General features: G+C 41.3%; 1 protein-coding gene across 4 annotated transcripts in view; it reads right to left on the bottom strand.

Annotated features, from left to right (window-relative positions):
* Nucleotides 1–13,573, bottom strand: part of FNIP2 (folliculin interacting protein 2) — a 137,979-nt gene that overhangs the window by 4,535 nt on the left and 119,871 nt on the right. For all 4 annotated transcript variants that reach the window (XM_032413080.1, XM_032413081.1, XM_032413082.1 and 1 more), the window contains 2 exons: nt 5,305–5,505; nt 1,691–1,806 (listed from right to left, as the gene is read on the bottom strand). In XM_032413080.1, the coding sequence (XP_032268971.1) occupies nt 1,691–1,806; nt 5,305–5,505 (317 nt within the window). The remainder of the gene's footprint in view (nt 1–1,690; nt 1,807–5,304; nt 5,506–13,573) is intronic.

Raw genomic sequence — 13,573 nt, 5'->3', positions numbered from 1 at the left:
CCAGTATCTCCTCATTCTTCCAGTCAGCGCTCCTGAACACGTACTGAGATTCCGCACCTAGGCTGGAATCAGGCTTAGGAAGATGGTGAAGGTGGGAGTTTTTTCTAAAAACTTGGGGATTTGTTCAACTGGTTAGACAATTTAGATCCTTACTGAGCATTTGAGCTACAAGATTCTGGGAGCAAAGTGACACTAATAGATACTGAGTCAAGAGACATCATAGCGTCAAATGGACGCGACTTTGGCTGCCTCTCTTACAGCAGAGGCGGATACAGCATGGTCACTGGCTAAACACTGCCAAATGTCCTGAAAAAAATTAGGACTGCTTCAGTCCATGGAATATGTCCTATTTTTTTTCCCCTTGAATTCCAAAAATGAAAAATCAAAAATAAAATTTAAAAAGGTAGCTGGCATTACTTCATGGAACTTTCTATGCTTTCTCCAGTAATGCTGCCTACAGATCTCCTTTCAGGGTAGATAAGAAGTTCTTCGGTACCTTTTTGTGCTGCTAGCTCTGACTAGGAGGGGAAGGGGCTAGAGCGAGGCTGGATGTGACCCCCACTAATAATGCACCAAGAGGACTGAGAGATGAGGAAGATAACAAGTCCTTATGATCCTTCTAATAGTGTCGATGGACACCTGCCAGTCAGGGTCCAGGTGAAGATCCTAGAAATGTAAGGCACACATCTGGCAATGGAAACCTGGTGAGGCAGGACTCAAGTTTGAGGCTGGTAAAGAGATCTAAACAACTAAGAACAGCAATAACAGCAACAAAGATACACTGCAAGTTAACTGCCAAAGCAAATGCCTCAAAAGGGAAAAACACTTTTTTGAATAAAGTATGGGGGAAAAAAATGTATGACAGGAAATGCCAAGAACCAAACAATACAGTAAGTCATATCCTGGGTGTGAAAGATGAAAAGTCTGACAAGAATGCAAAGGCCCAAGTCTTGAAATAATATTTTGATTAGCAGGCTTGATAGAGAATTTCAAGGTTGACATTATATACACAATAATTTCTTGTCCCGAATTAGGGGAATCATCATCACAGGGAAAGGGGTCAATTCCCCATAGAGACAATGTCTTTTTGTTAGTTTTCTGTTGAAACATTAAGCAGAGAGTAACACGAGTCAGAATTTCTTCTCTGAGAGAAGGTATGGCCACGACCCGACCCTCTGGAAGATGATCTACACTGTCAGTAATATCAGTATGTCTCCTCTTCCAAGGGGCTTCTAATGAAAGAGGGGGAAGTACAGTCACCCTGCGGACACGCAGGCGGCCCCTGAGAGTCCAGGAGAAGGCCTTTCTTGGCTCCTCCAGGGAGCGAAATGTAAACACAAGCTCTGCTGCATGTCTGACAGGTTGCGCCTTCAACATCTCACCGAAATGACTAGAAATGGGCAGGCAGAATGGGATTAAATTTTTCACTTTCAAGCATAAAATAATCCAGGGAGGAGACTAACATAAAGTACCACCAGCTTAGAGTTCTGCATTTGTTTGTGGGTATGAAACTCCAGTATCAGAGATACGAAAGATGGGAAGCAGCTGAGGCACACATCTCATGAACCCCAAACATTTCAGTGGGGCACTGGGGCCCGCAGGTTCTGGGTGAGACAGGCTAAGTGGGTTGGTCAGTGGGTGCAGTGCTAGGGTCAGCCCTATCACAGGGGGAATCAGTGGCAGAACTCACCCCAGTACGACACCTAATTCTTTCACATGGACTCGTGTGTGTCCACGAAGATATTCGGACAGCATCTTACTTTTAAGGTACATCTCCTGTAGTCTATCTTCAAGATGCATGATGCACTGTGAAGCCAATAACATTCACAATGAGGGCTAGGATTCAAGTCTCTGCCAATATTCTAAAGAGCTGGAATTCTCTTAATTCATTTCTAAGGACACAGCTATAATCTCATTCCTTCCCAACACACTTAAAAATTACAAACCGTATCAAACCACTGGTAGGTATAAGAAAAGGTTTTTATAAAACAACAGTTTACTTTTTCTAATGACTATTAAGATCTTCATACATATCTGCTAGTCTTTTTTAAAAAGCATTTTTAACATAGCTGAAATCATTCGGTAAGTGCAATTATTTCCTACTTTTCAAAATCTTTGTAATAATCCTTTCCCCATGTTATTAATAAATCTTTATCAATGTAATTTTTTTATCATTAAATAATTTTTGAGAATGTGAATTACCATTATTTACTTATCCACATGGCAATCTGAGTTTTTGTTACTAGAAATAATTTTTTAAGGAGTATCTTTGTTGTTTTCCTATAGCTCACATGATTTCGGCGAAATGCATCCCCAACAGTAGAGTGAATGGAACAAGGTTACTTTAAAAATTTTTCTTCCTCTCAAGAGTGTATTTAACTAGGTCTTTAATAACAATAAAGAAAAGGCAATTATTCTCAGGACATCTCTACCCTTGGAATTGTGTCCAACTTCATTTTTTAGAGAATAGCAACCATCTGTGTCTTTCACCAGAGGCAAATGCTTTTGCATTTGGCAGGCAGAGCCATCCAAGCATCTTCAGTAAGACACCTGATGGCTTTGGCAAGGGTAATTCCATCATACATAATTTTTTCTAGACCATTACGCCTGTTGTTTTCAAGGTAAAAAGATTAACAGATGCATTTGAAAATGTTGATCTTGACCATCTGGGCTGATCAGTGACATGAAAAAAGTGTCTATTCAAGATGCAATCTTTTCAGTTTTTCATTGGCTTAAAATCTTAAATGCATTGTGTTGAGTGGATGAAAAAAACTGATAAGTGACTAAGAGTAATAATCAAAGCAAGGAGGATTTCACCAATTTTCATGAAAATGTTCCTCCAAGTAAACAGAGTTAAGTGGTAAAAGGATCTCCTGTTAAGTTTTCAGTTCCTTATGGAGTAAATACAAAGTTTTTAATAAGGGTGTTATAAAATATTAAAAAGAACATTCACATTATGTGCCATCCTTTGTTTTAAATGGTTAATTTATGGTGTCTTCATAGTCCCCATGAAAACTGTATGTTGTAATGTGGAAATAAAGAGAACACTGGTCTATATGGAACTTGAAATCAAATCATTTAGAATTTTTTTTTATAAAAGGTTTGATTATCAAATAGAACTGCTTTGGGTTCTGCCCTCCCCTTCCTGGGATTTTATTCTTGAGATGGGTTTCTTTAATTTTTAACTTCTGAAATTTTAAATAGCCACTTTCTCCTTTCGAAGATACTGAAGGCTCTAATAGTCATTTAGTTGTGTTTCATTCAAGTAATTTTTTTAAGGAGAGTTTTAAACTGCAGATGAAATTTTCTTTGACCTCGGTTTTGTCAGGTTAAATAAGTCATTCATAGTATTAAGTGACTAAACATACCCCTATCCAAACGAAGTAAAAAGAATTAGCTATAGCAATTTATTGCCCGGATAACTAAGATGTCAAATGTGGCTATGTCATAAGAGTTATGTATCATAGAATAAAATATGGAAGTTTGGCAAATACTTATTAGTAAAAAAGAAGTATAAAATCTAATGTATCTTTCTTTCCCTACAGAAAAAGAGAGTTCAGCCTCTAAATCGGCATGATGCAGCTTGCTACTAGGAAGAAAAACTGCCTGCAAATGTAGAACAAAAGTAAGGTCATCATAACCCGGAAGTGCTTCTCACATTACCCCCTGAGACAGAGGTCCTGCAAGAGTATGCTTCAGTCTAAAGCCCAAATAAAGATTCTGGTGAAAAGCTGTTGTCAGTCTTTGCAGCCAGTAAAATTATTTCATGAAACTATTTATTAGCAATCACTCTAATGGTAGCTGTTTCCTGAGAACTCATGACATGTAACGCTATTCCAAGTGCTTTACCTGAATCATGTGATTTCATTTTCATAACCGTATGAGGTAAGCTCCATCACCTCCTGAGCTTTACAGATGCAGAAACTGAGACTGAGAAGTCGCACAGGAAGGAGCAGAGCTTGGATCTGACCCTAGACTACTGGGCTCTACAGAACACGCACTGGCCACCGCTGTACGCCGGCTGTCAGAGTGTCTCTGTTGGCAGAGTGCTTTGCCAGTTTTTTTAAAAGGCAGTATCTCAGACCTAATTTTCAGAGGATTCTCACAACATGCTTCTCGAATGGGTACTATCTTCGTTTTACAAGTGAGAAAGCTGAGGTTCAGAGACGCTCAGGACTGTCCACTGTTACACGACTCATCGACGGCAAAGCCTAGACTTGAAGCCAGTTGCACCGAGGGGTCTCCCTATCGTGCCACACTGCCACAGCTTAGATGACAACCACACCGTACTTCAAATCACCGTCTTGAAGGCCACAGAAGTCTTGACTTTCTGAGGAATGTGGTGCAACTGTAGGTCTGAAGAACTCGGGAAAATTACCACTCCTTTTGCGTTACTGTACGTAATTAATATTTAGCTTCCTCCTTTGTTATTAAATAGCTCTGTCTCTGTTGTGGAGACCAGAAGGGAGGTGACGGGTACTCTGGTCTGGGCTACACTGCAGAGGGCAACCGAGTGCAGGGGGCAATGAGCCCAGGAGGTGGGCGCTCTCTCACCTCAGCGCAAATCCCTGAGGTTGGTCAGCTCACTTACGCTTCTCCCAGCTATCTGCCCTTGAGCCTCTCTTCCACTTTTGAGACCTTTCTCCTTCCCACTCAAAATATATTTTCTCTCAGTCTCTCTGCACACACACACATATATTGAAAAGTATCTGTTTTCTACATTCATTCCAGTGCCTGCAGGAGAGCTGTTAATCATTTCCTAGGAGTTTATGGGCTCTATTTTGTGTTTAATAGAATGTTATGAAGTCAATTTTAAAAAATCCCATTTAAAAAGGAACAACTGATACCATCTTCTATGGGTATAGTACTTCAAAATTGTGTTTATACAAATGATATTCTGTTTTATCCTTAGCACTTTTATGAGAACGGTTCCTGAATAAAAGGAACTAGAATCCCTTCAGAAACTGGCCTGCTTGATGTCGATCCGATAAAGGAGAACTAGTGAGTTCTCCAAAGGAAGATTTTAAATTTCCTTTTATACTTGATCCCTTCCCCCATAGCTTTTTTCCTTTACCATATACCTTATTCAAAAAGATTTCGTTTCACTGTGTGTTGTTTCACGGACGAGCTATTTTTACTGAAATCTACCCTGTTTGCTGGTGTTATGTTGCATGTTCTATTTTTATTTATGCTAATATCCAAATATACGAAACACAAAACATTTGGGATTGTGATTTTATAATCAAGGTACTGTTAAAAGTGTTGTACCTATCTTTCTTTGGTGATAGGAGAACAAGTACTTACAAAATCAGCAGGGAGGTGAAGCTTGTAAAGCTGTAAAATGGAGTGGAGCAAACTGGACACCTGACTCGAGACCAAGACATCCTGGCCCAGTTTCATGCCGTCCGTCACCTTCCTCTGACTTGTGGCTACCTGGACACTCCACTTGTCCGTGTCTGCGATAATACAGACCGCTTCGGCGATCGGCTCGTCAAGCACTGGGTGCTGAAAGGCAAACACAGGGGGTCAACTCTGCACAGCACTGCCAAGTGGCAATCAGAATGTCCAGAATGTTTCCGTAATTTAGCATTAGCCTGACAGTTCACAAGCTGCCAGCAGGAGCTACAGGAATTGAGAGTGTTATGGGGACTAAAATAGGAGTGTCATCAAATCGTCATTTGAAATTCACATGATAAAAATTGCATTTAAGCGGTATTTTTTTTCTTCCACCCAGGAGGTACGCTATAAATGTTGTTAACGTTCACAGATAAGTGAAAAGCTATGTGCCCTCCCTACATTCCAGGATAGTAAAATTCCTTTCCTTTTGAAAGACTGCACTCTCCTTTTAAAATGGAGAAAATTAGAATAAGGTGTAGGATTCTATTGTCATTTCTCCAAAACAAGGTTAGTCAGGGCAACTTAATATTCCCTTAAAGTTATAGCTTTAATCATTAAGCAGTTATTTACTTAGTGACCATGTGTTACATACATAAAGCAACTCTAACAACCAACTAAAATCAGATGAGGGACAAATTTACCTAGAGGAATCCAAAAGGTCAAACGATGGCTACTGATGAGTAACTTAAAATGCAAAATCCTCAGTAACTATGTAGTTACGGATAGAGCAAGTTGACAACCAGTAAATTGTGCCATAGGGCCAACAGGGTAAACATTGAAGTGGTCAAGGCAAAGGGCTTTAAAAAAAAACCACCACCACACTAATGTCCTAAAACTGATCAAAGTGTAACTGCTTCATCACCAGCACCTGGAATAAGGGCAATGTGGCTCACTGGGGAGGTCATGGATGGGGGATTCTCCAAACATGAATTACTTTAGAAGGCTGCAGATCCAGATATGGTAACAAAAAGGGACACAGAAGCTGGCTCACTTATTTTAAAAGGAGAAACTTAATGGGTACAAGAAATGTAAAAAAAAAAAAAAAAAAAAAAAATCAAACTTGAAAAATGAGCATGAGTCATTTTTAAATCACTGGATCAAAGAGAAAAGACTAAAGACAAAGGGGTCAAGGGTTGAGACAAACCGTCAGGAATCTGTGAGCCCACTCCTTGAAGGAGGGGCCTGAATCTTTTCTGCCTGAATTCTTAGCCCCTAGCACAGGACCTGGCATTTGAAAAATGTTACTAAATTAAAATGAGACAGGTTAAGTACAAGCAAATGACAGAGTTGATGAGCACCCTGCATTCCCTAAAACAGCATGGTATCGCTGACTTCTATGTTTGTAGGTTCCAGAACAGAGAAGAACCGGCCAAACATTTACAGAAGAGTACCTTAAAAGAAATACTTGAAGCATGACACATTCTCAGGCTACTATATATCTAACACAGAGCTCCCTGAATATATCCACAGGGCAACCCAATGTCTCCATCCAATCATATCATTTAGTAACTACTCACTTATTTACTGAAGAATAAACACTCTTTTTTTTTTTTTTTTTTAAGATTTTATTTATTTATTTGACAGAGAGAGTGAGCACAAGCAGGGGGAGAAGCAGGCGGAGGGGAGGGAAAAGCAGGCTTGATCCCAGGACCCTGGAATCATGACCTGAGCTGAGGGCAGATGTTTTACTGACTGAGCCACCCAGGCGCCCCAAGAATAAAGACTTTTTAAAGGAAGATGAAGTAAAGGAAATGTAAATTGGTTAAGGAAAAAAAAACAAACGCTGGAGAGATATCATGAGCAACTACTTTCGTTATAATTTAAGGGATGCCAGGGCTACTGGTGGTCCATCGCTGATTTGGTCTAAACTTCTTTGGGGTCAGAGAGTTGAAGCTTACTTAAGTTCCAATGATTCTGGAGATTTCTGATATGTATCTTTCCCAAGAAAACACAAACCCCACTAAAGAGATTTGGCTTATGATCTGGCTTATTAGTCAGTCTCTAAGCTTTCAGAATTTAAAGAACTCTAAGATCCAGAAGACCATGTTTGGATTTATCACAGAAACACACACCCATACACACCCTATGCCCTGGTATTCAATTTAAAATTCTTCTTAGGAAAGGCTCTACTTTTAAGGCACATGTAGAACTACAATAAACAAAAAAATTACATGTATGCTTTTTTTTTTTTAAGATTTTATTTATTTGACAGAGAGAGAGAGAGAGAGCACAAGTAGGGGGAGAGGCAGAGGGAGAGGGAGAAGCAGGCTCCCTGTTGAGCAGGGAGCCCGACGCGGGGCTCAATCCCAAGACCCTGGATCATGACCTGAGCTGAAGGCAGATGCTTAACCAACTGAGTCACCCAGGCGCCCCTGTATGCTTCTTTTTAATACCAACTTTTTCTTTTTGGCTGTATCTTAATCATAGAACAAATTAAGCGTGAAATCTGTCAGGGCAATTTTTTAAGTTCACAATTTTATCAAGTTCCCGTGTGTACACCAGGGTACACACAAACACATACACTTGGCAGCAGTGGTAACATACATGGAGCAGTCCTTCTGGGAAATTAAGTAGCTTAAGAAATGCTGTAAAACCTAAGACTGAAAGATTCAGACACCTATTAAAAGCCTGATCCATCCATCTGCTATTCTTAGGGCCTGGAGTTTGGGCGTAGAGACTAGAAAAAAAGAAATGAGCAGGAGAGGCAGGGCATGGCTGCATCCTGGTGGAGACTTTGGTCTCCTATGGATCTTAAGAAAAGGAAGATACAATATGGATAGCTATCAGCTGGGCAAAGTAATTTTATAAGATTCCTCTTCTTAATGTTAAAAAACCCTTTAAGGAGTGGGGGGCACTTTGTCAGTTTGACTAAATATCATCAGAAAACCAAAAAAGCCCCCATCATATATTTACCCCTTTAAAAGTTCTCCTCCCAACCATTAGTGTCTGAGATTAAACAGCACCTCTGATGTTTTGAGTTTTGAGTGAAAATCTGAAGGAAATATTAATATTAAAAATAGTCACTTCCCCTTAAAAATGCTTGTTTGGTTGAAAACTTTATGAACCTTAGGGACACTGTTATGTATCAATTGTCCTTTTCTCTCTCAAACCAAAGAGAATTAATTTCAAGGTACATTTCTTGCCCACAGAGTTCACTAAATTCTCTTACCAGAATGAGTCTGCAGAGGTGCTTGGGTGGCTCATTCGGTTAAGCGTCTGCCTTCGGCTCAGGTCACGATCCCAGGGTCCTGGGATTGAGCCCCGTGTCGTGTCGGGCTCCCCGCTCAGCGGGGAGTCTGCTTCTCCCTCTGCCCCTCCTCCCACTCGTTCTCTCTCTCTCAAATAATGAATGAAAAAAAAATTTTTTTTAAAAGAATGAGTCTGCAGTATGTTTCTACATTCTCCATAATCTGAGATTTCCAGAAGTGCTGCCCTATTCCCGCCCTTACAAGTGCCCACACCCCGCTGAGTGCACATCCACTACCCAGGTGGCAAGGCAGAGCTGCCAGCCCTCCTGCCCCTGCTGCTCCCCCCCCGGCCCCTCTTCCACACAGCTGCCAGCAGCCTCCATGTCCGTGCCTCCCTCAGAAACCTGATCAGACAACTGAGAAACTTCTGACAGAGACTGGAGGATGACAGAACGCTGGAGATCAATGGAGAGCTGTAGGGGATTGTCAGGGTGGATGGCCAATCTCCATCAGAGGAATGAAGTCTCGGCAATAAAGCCAATTATCTTTTTTGCCTTGCTCTGCTCTATGGGAGTTAGAAACAGTCATTTATTTAGCTCTACTTTGTCAATATCTCATTTATCCAATCTACTTTCCTGTACTGATTTCTCAAGATAAAGTGACAAATGAAATGCTTCGTACTATAGGTCTTTAAAGGTTTCTCAAATATCCTTTGGCTATTGTATTTTGTTAAATCATCAGATTAAGTATGGTTAATTCATAGCCACTAGGATTTGTGGATCTGTTTTCCAGGAGTTCTAGATGTCCAGGACATTCCAATTTCAGGGTTCTGGACCAGATCTCTGAGTACACAAAATATGCTGCCTTGGCTTATACACCCATGACTTCTGCCTAACTTAAACTCCCAGAACCAAGAAATGTCTACAAGGTTTGAGTAATCAGAAGAGCCATGGTTCGGATATTTCAATGAAGGGCAGTGATAAGACAACTGCAAAGGCTCTGAAGTAAGACAGGGTTGGGCTTGAGTATCACTTACTACCTATGGAACCTTAGAAACTTGTTAATCTGGGCTTTGGTTTCTACACCTGTAAAATATGACCTAATTCACAGAGTTTCTGTGACGTTTAAGTGAGGTTTAATTTATGGAGGTTTTCTGTGAGGAAAAATGTCTACGAAATTTGTGGCGCACTTATTTGCCATGTTCGATTTGCTCTCTTGTACCACCCCCCATCTATATTAATCACGTCCACAAAACCCTCGAACTTCCTAAAATACCACATCATCATTTCCCTTACCAACTCAAAAACCTACTCTAGCACCTATCAACCAAACACCTAAGTTCAAACTTTTTTTCTCTTTTTTTAAAGATTTTATTATTTATTTTTGCGAGAGAGCTGGGGGGGGGAGGGAGGGAGGGAGAGGGGCACACAAGCGGCGGGGAGGGGCAGAGGGAGAAGCAGACTCCCCCCCCCCCCCCGCCCACTGAGCAGGGAGCCCGATGTGGGGCTCGATCCCAGGACCCAAGGATCATGACCTGAGCCGCAGGCAGATGCTTAACTGACTGAGCCACCCAGGCGCCCGATTCAAACTTTCCTTTTTCCATACTTAAAGCTCTTTACAGTGTGGGCCACATTCACCTATACATATTTACTTCCAGGACTCTCTAAGAACCCTCTTCTCCAGGCTGAGAGGGCTCCTGCCTCTTACCTCAGGCTGTGCCCAGAATGTTGTCCCTGCTCCCTTCTAAACTCTTCAATCTTTTGGGGGCCTCTGGGTGGCTCAGTAGGTTAAGCATCTGCCTTTAGCTCAGGTCATGAACCCAGGGTCCTGGGACGGAGCCCCATGTCAGGCTCCCTGCTCAGCAGGGGAATCTGCTTCTCCCTCTGCCCCCATCCCGCTCTTGTGCTCTCTCACTCTCTCTCTCAAATAAATAAATAAAATATTTAAGAAAAAAATAAATGTTGCTGGAGTGGAGGGGGGTGGGATGGGGTGGCTGAGTGATGGGCACTGGGGAGGGTATGTGTTGTGGTGAGCGCTGTGTATTGTGTAAGACTGAGGAATCACAGACCTGTACCCCTGAAACAAGTAATACATTACATGTTAAAAATAAAAAATTGTCTTTTTCTAAATAAATAAATTAAATAGATGTTAAAAAAAAATAAATAAAATCTTGAATTTTTCAATCTTTCAAGGACCCAACTTAGGTCCCACCCCCCATGTCCCCACCTCACTCCACAATAAGACATTTTTCCCACATTCACTGCTCTTCTTTTGACTTCTGAGGGTTTTTACAATCTACAGTTTCTAAAATTTTTTTATTTATTTAAGAGAGACAAAGAGAGCATGAGTGGAGAGAGGGAGAAGCAGACTCCCTGCTGAGCAGGGAGCCCAATGTTGGGGCTCGATCCCAGGACCCTGGGATCATGGGCAAAAGCCCAACCGACTGAGCCACCCAGGCGCCCCTACAATCTACATTTTGACATTTAATCACACTGTCTTAACTTGTTCTTTTTTTCACATCTGTTTGTCTACTCAGTGATTACATAAGTAACTCAAGGAAAAGAAATCACATTTTCTTTTTCTTCTGTAGCCTCTGAAATGAGCATAACAAAATGCTAGGCATGTGCTAAGTATCTAACACATGCTGGCTCTGTTGAACAATTCTCTATGCAGATTTCTTTATTTTTGGATTCAGTCCAGTTCCTATTAAGTCATCTGCACAATTATTAATTTCTTTCTTTTCCATGTACCACATTTAAATGACTAACATTTCATGTAATCACCTATTTTTAACTTAAGGGCAGGAAAATACCATTCTCACATATATGCTTCCTATAACTATTTATTAATTCATCATGCCATTTTTCCTGTGGGGCGGCCAGGAACACAGCACTGCTCTACAGACAGAAACACTAAGGACAAAAATGTAAGAGCTTATTAAGTATCTTGGTATGTCAGAAATATAAGCTAGTAACTCATGCGTTTCCAACTTTTAGCTCAGTGAGTCTGCCAAGCCCTCTACTTTGAAATCCTAGGACCTCGTCAGGGTGGAAATCCCTTGGAAGATAAGACTGCAGTAAGTGTGAATGACAGTCTCAACTTAATGTCAAAATAGGAGAAATGTAGTTGTCTCTATTAAGACTTTGTTAAGAAACTTCCCCATCTTTACACTGTTGGCATTGCCCAATACATACTCTGAGCTGACCCTTTATCAAACCTCAAAGATGTCCACCTCACATGTGTATTACAGACAGTGGGAGTGTGGACAGACTTCTGTACTCATAACCAGCTCCAAAATATGCAGTTATAATGGGGCAGGTTTGATTACTAGGGACGAGACACTGAGCAGCCTCTTTCAAACATACAGGGATCAGGTGATTTATGATTCAGGCAATTGGAAGCACCTCCCTGTATCTTTTATTCATTTCTGAAATATTCTGAATAAAACATTAAGATTCCTTGGCATCATTTGAGTGTCAATTTGTTATTCGATATAAGATAATTCTGGTACATATTGTAACTTTATTAAACTGAACTTGAATAAGAGGATGCCACATGACAGAATGCCTTTTAAAAAGATTCTCGAACCATTCCGTTACAGCATCATGACTTAGTAATACTGGCCTTTACATAGCTTCAAGTGAGGCCTTTCATTAGTCCTATGAAGTCAACGGGATAAGTAATGCGGTAAGGTTCACCTTCTCAGCACCTGCTCTTGGTTAAATGTCCTCAGATCCTCCTTTTTATTCTTCTACCTCATTAGAAGTGAAGGCCCACCTGCTTCACCATATCCTCCATTGCCTTGGAGCTGATGACTTAAGCAATGTAACAGTCCTGGGCCGACCCACCCCACCTCTGGATGGATGCGAGCCACACATGAGGACGGCAGCCACGTGTGGACTGCTGACTGGTTTTGTTTGGTTCCCAAACAAAAAACCCTTCAGTGTCACATTCATTCAGAGAAAAGGAGCCTGGTTATCACTCACCATTCTTAAACACTTCTTCCAGTCTATAAAATCGTGCAGTATAATACTGTCTTTTACTAAATGCTCAGCATCTAGACTTTCCTGACAGCACTTTTACCAAGAAACAGGACAGACAGAACCTCCTGCGGTGGGGCGCCTGGGTGGCTCAGTTGTTAAGCGTCTGCCTTCGGCTCAGGTCCTGATCCCAGGGTCCTGGGATCGAGCCCCACATCGGGCTCCCTGCTCAGCGGGAAGCCTGCTTCTCCCTCTCCCGCTCCCCCTGCTTGTGCTCTCTCTCTGTGTCAAATAAATAAGTAAAATCTTAAAAAAAAAAAAAAAAAAAAAAAAGAACCTCCTGTGGTGGTGAAGCCAGCTCTGTCTGCAGGTTAAAAAGATGCTCATCAACACAATCAGCCAGAAGAGTCTCCGGTTTCCTGAGAGAGTCACATGGTCCCCTGAACCCTCCCCTGGCCCCGCATACTCATCCCCTACCGACCCCCTGGTACGGACACCACTTCCAGGAAGTCCTTCCACACCTGTCCTGTGCCTCTCACTGCAGGAGACCCTACCGCACTGTTTTTACTGCTTATTGACTTCTGTGTACTTCCTGTTATAGATTTCAAAGTCCTTGAGGACAGGTGCCATATCTTCTCTTGGGCTGCTTACAAGTTTTCTTTGTCTTTGATGTTCTCTATAGCTTAAGACTGGATTTGTTTGTATTTACACTTACTTGGGAGTCAGTGTGCTTATTTCATCTGAAAACTCGCAGTCACTCCTTCTTCAAATACTGTTTTCCCTCTCCTTGTCTGTCCTCACCTTCTGAATACGCTATAAAATTTTCTCGTTCTAGCCTCCATGTCACAAATTCTAATTCTCTCCAGCGGTATTTAATCTGCTCTGCTCTTCAACCTACCCCTTGGGATTCAATCCTAATGGCCCTTTTTTCACTTTTAGAAGTTCTTTGTAGTCCTTTTCCAAATTTAAATAATCACTTATCACATCATCCCATCTCTTTATTAAAGG

Source organism: Phoca vitulina, unplaced genomic scaffold (genome assembly GCF_004348235.1).
Source record: "Phoca vitulina isolate PV1807 unplaced genomic scaffold, GSC_HSeal_1.0 scaffold14, whole genome shotgun sequence".
Taxonomy (NCBI): domain Eukaryota; kingdom Metazoa; phylum Chordata; class Mammalia; order Carnivora; family Phocidae; genus Phoca; species Phoca vitulina.
This window is presented reverse-complemented; position numbering and strand designations above follow the sequence as displayed.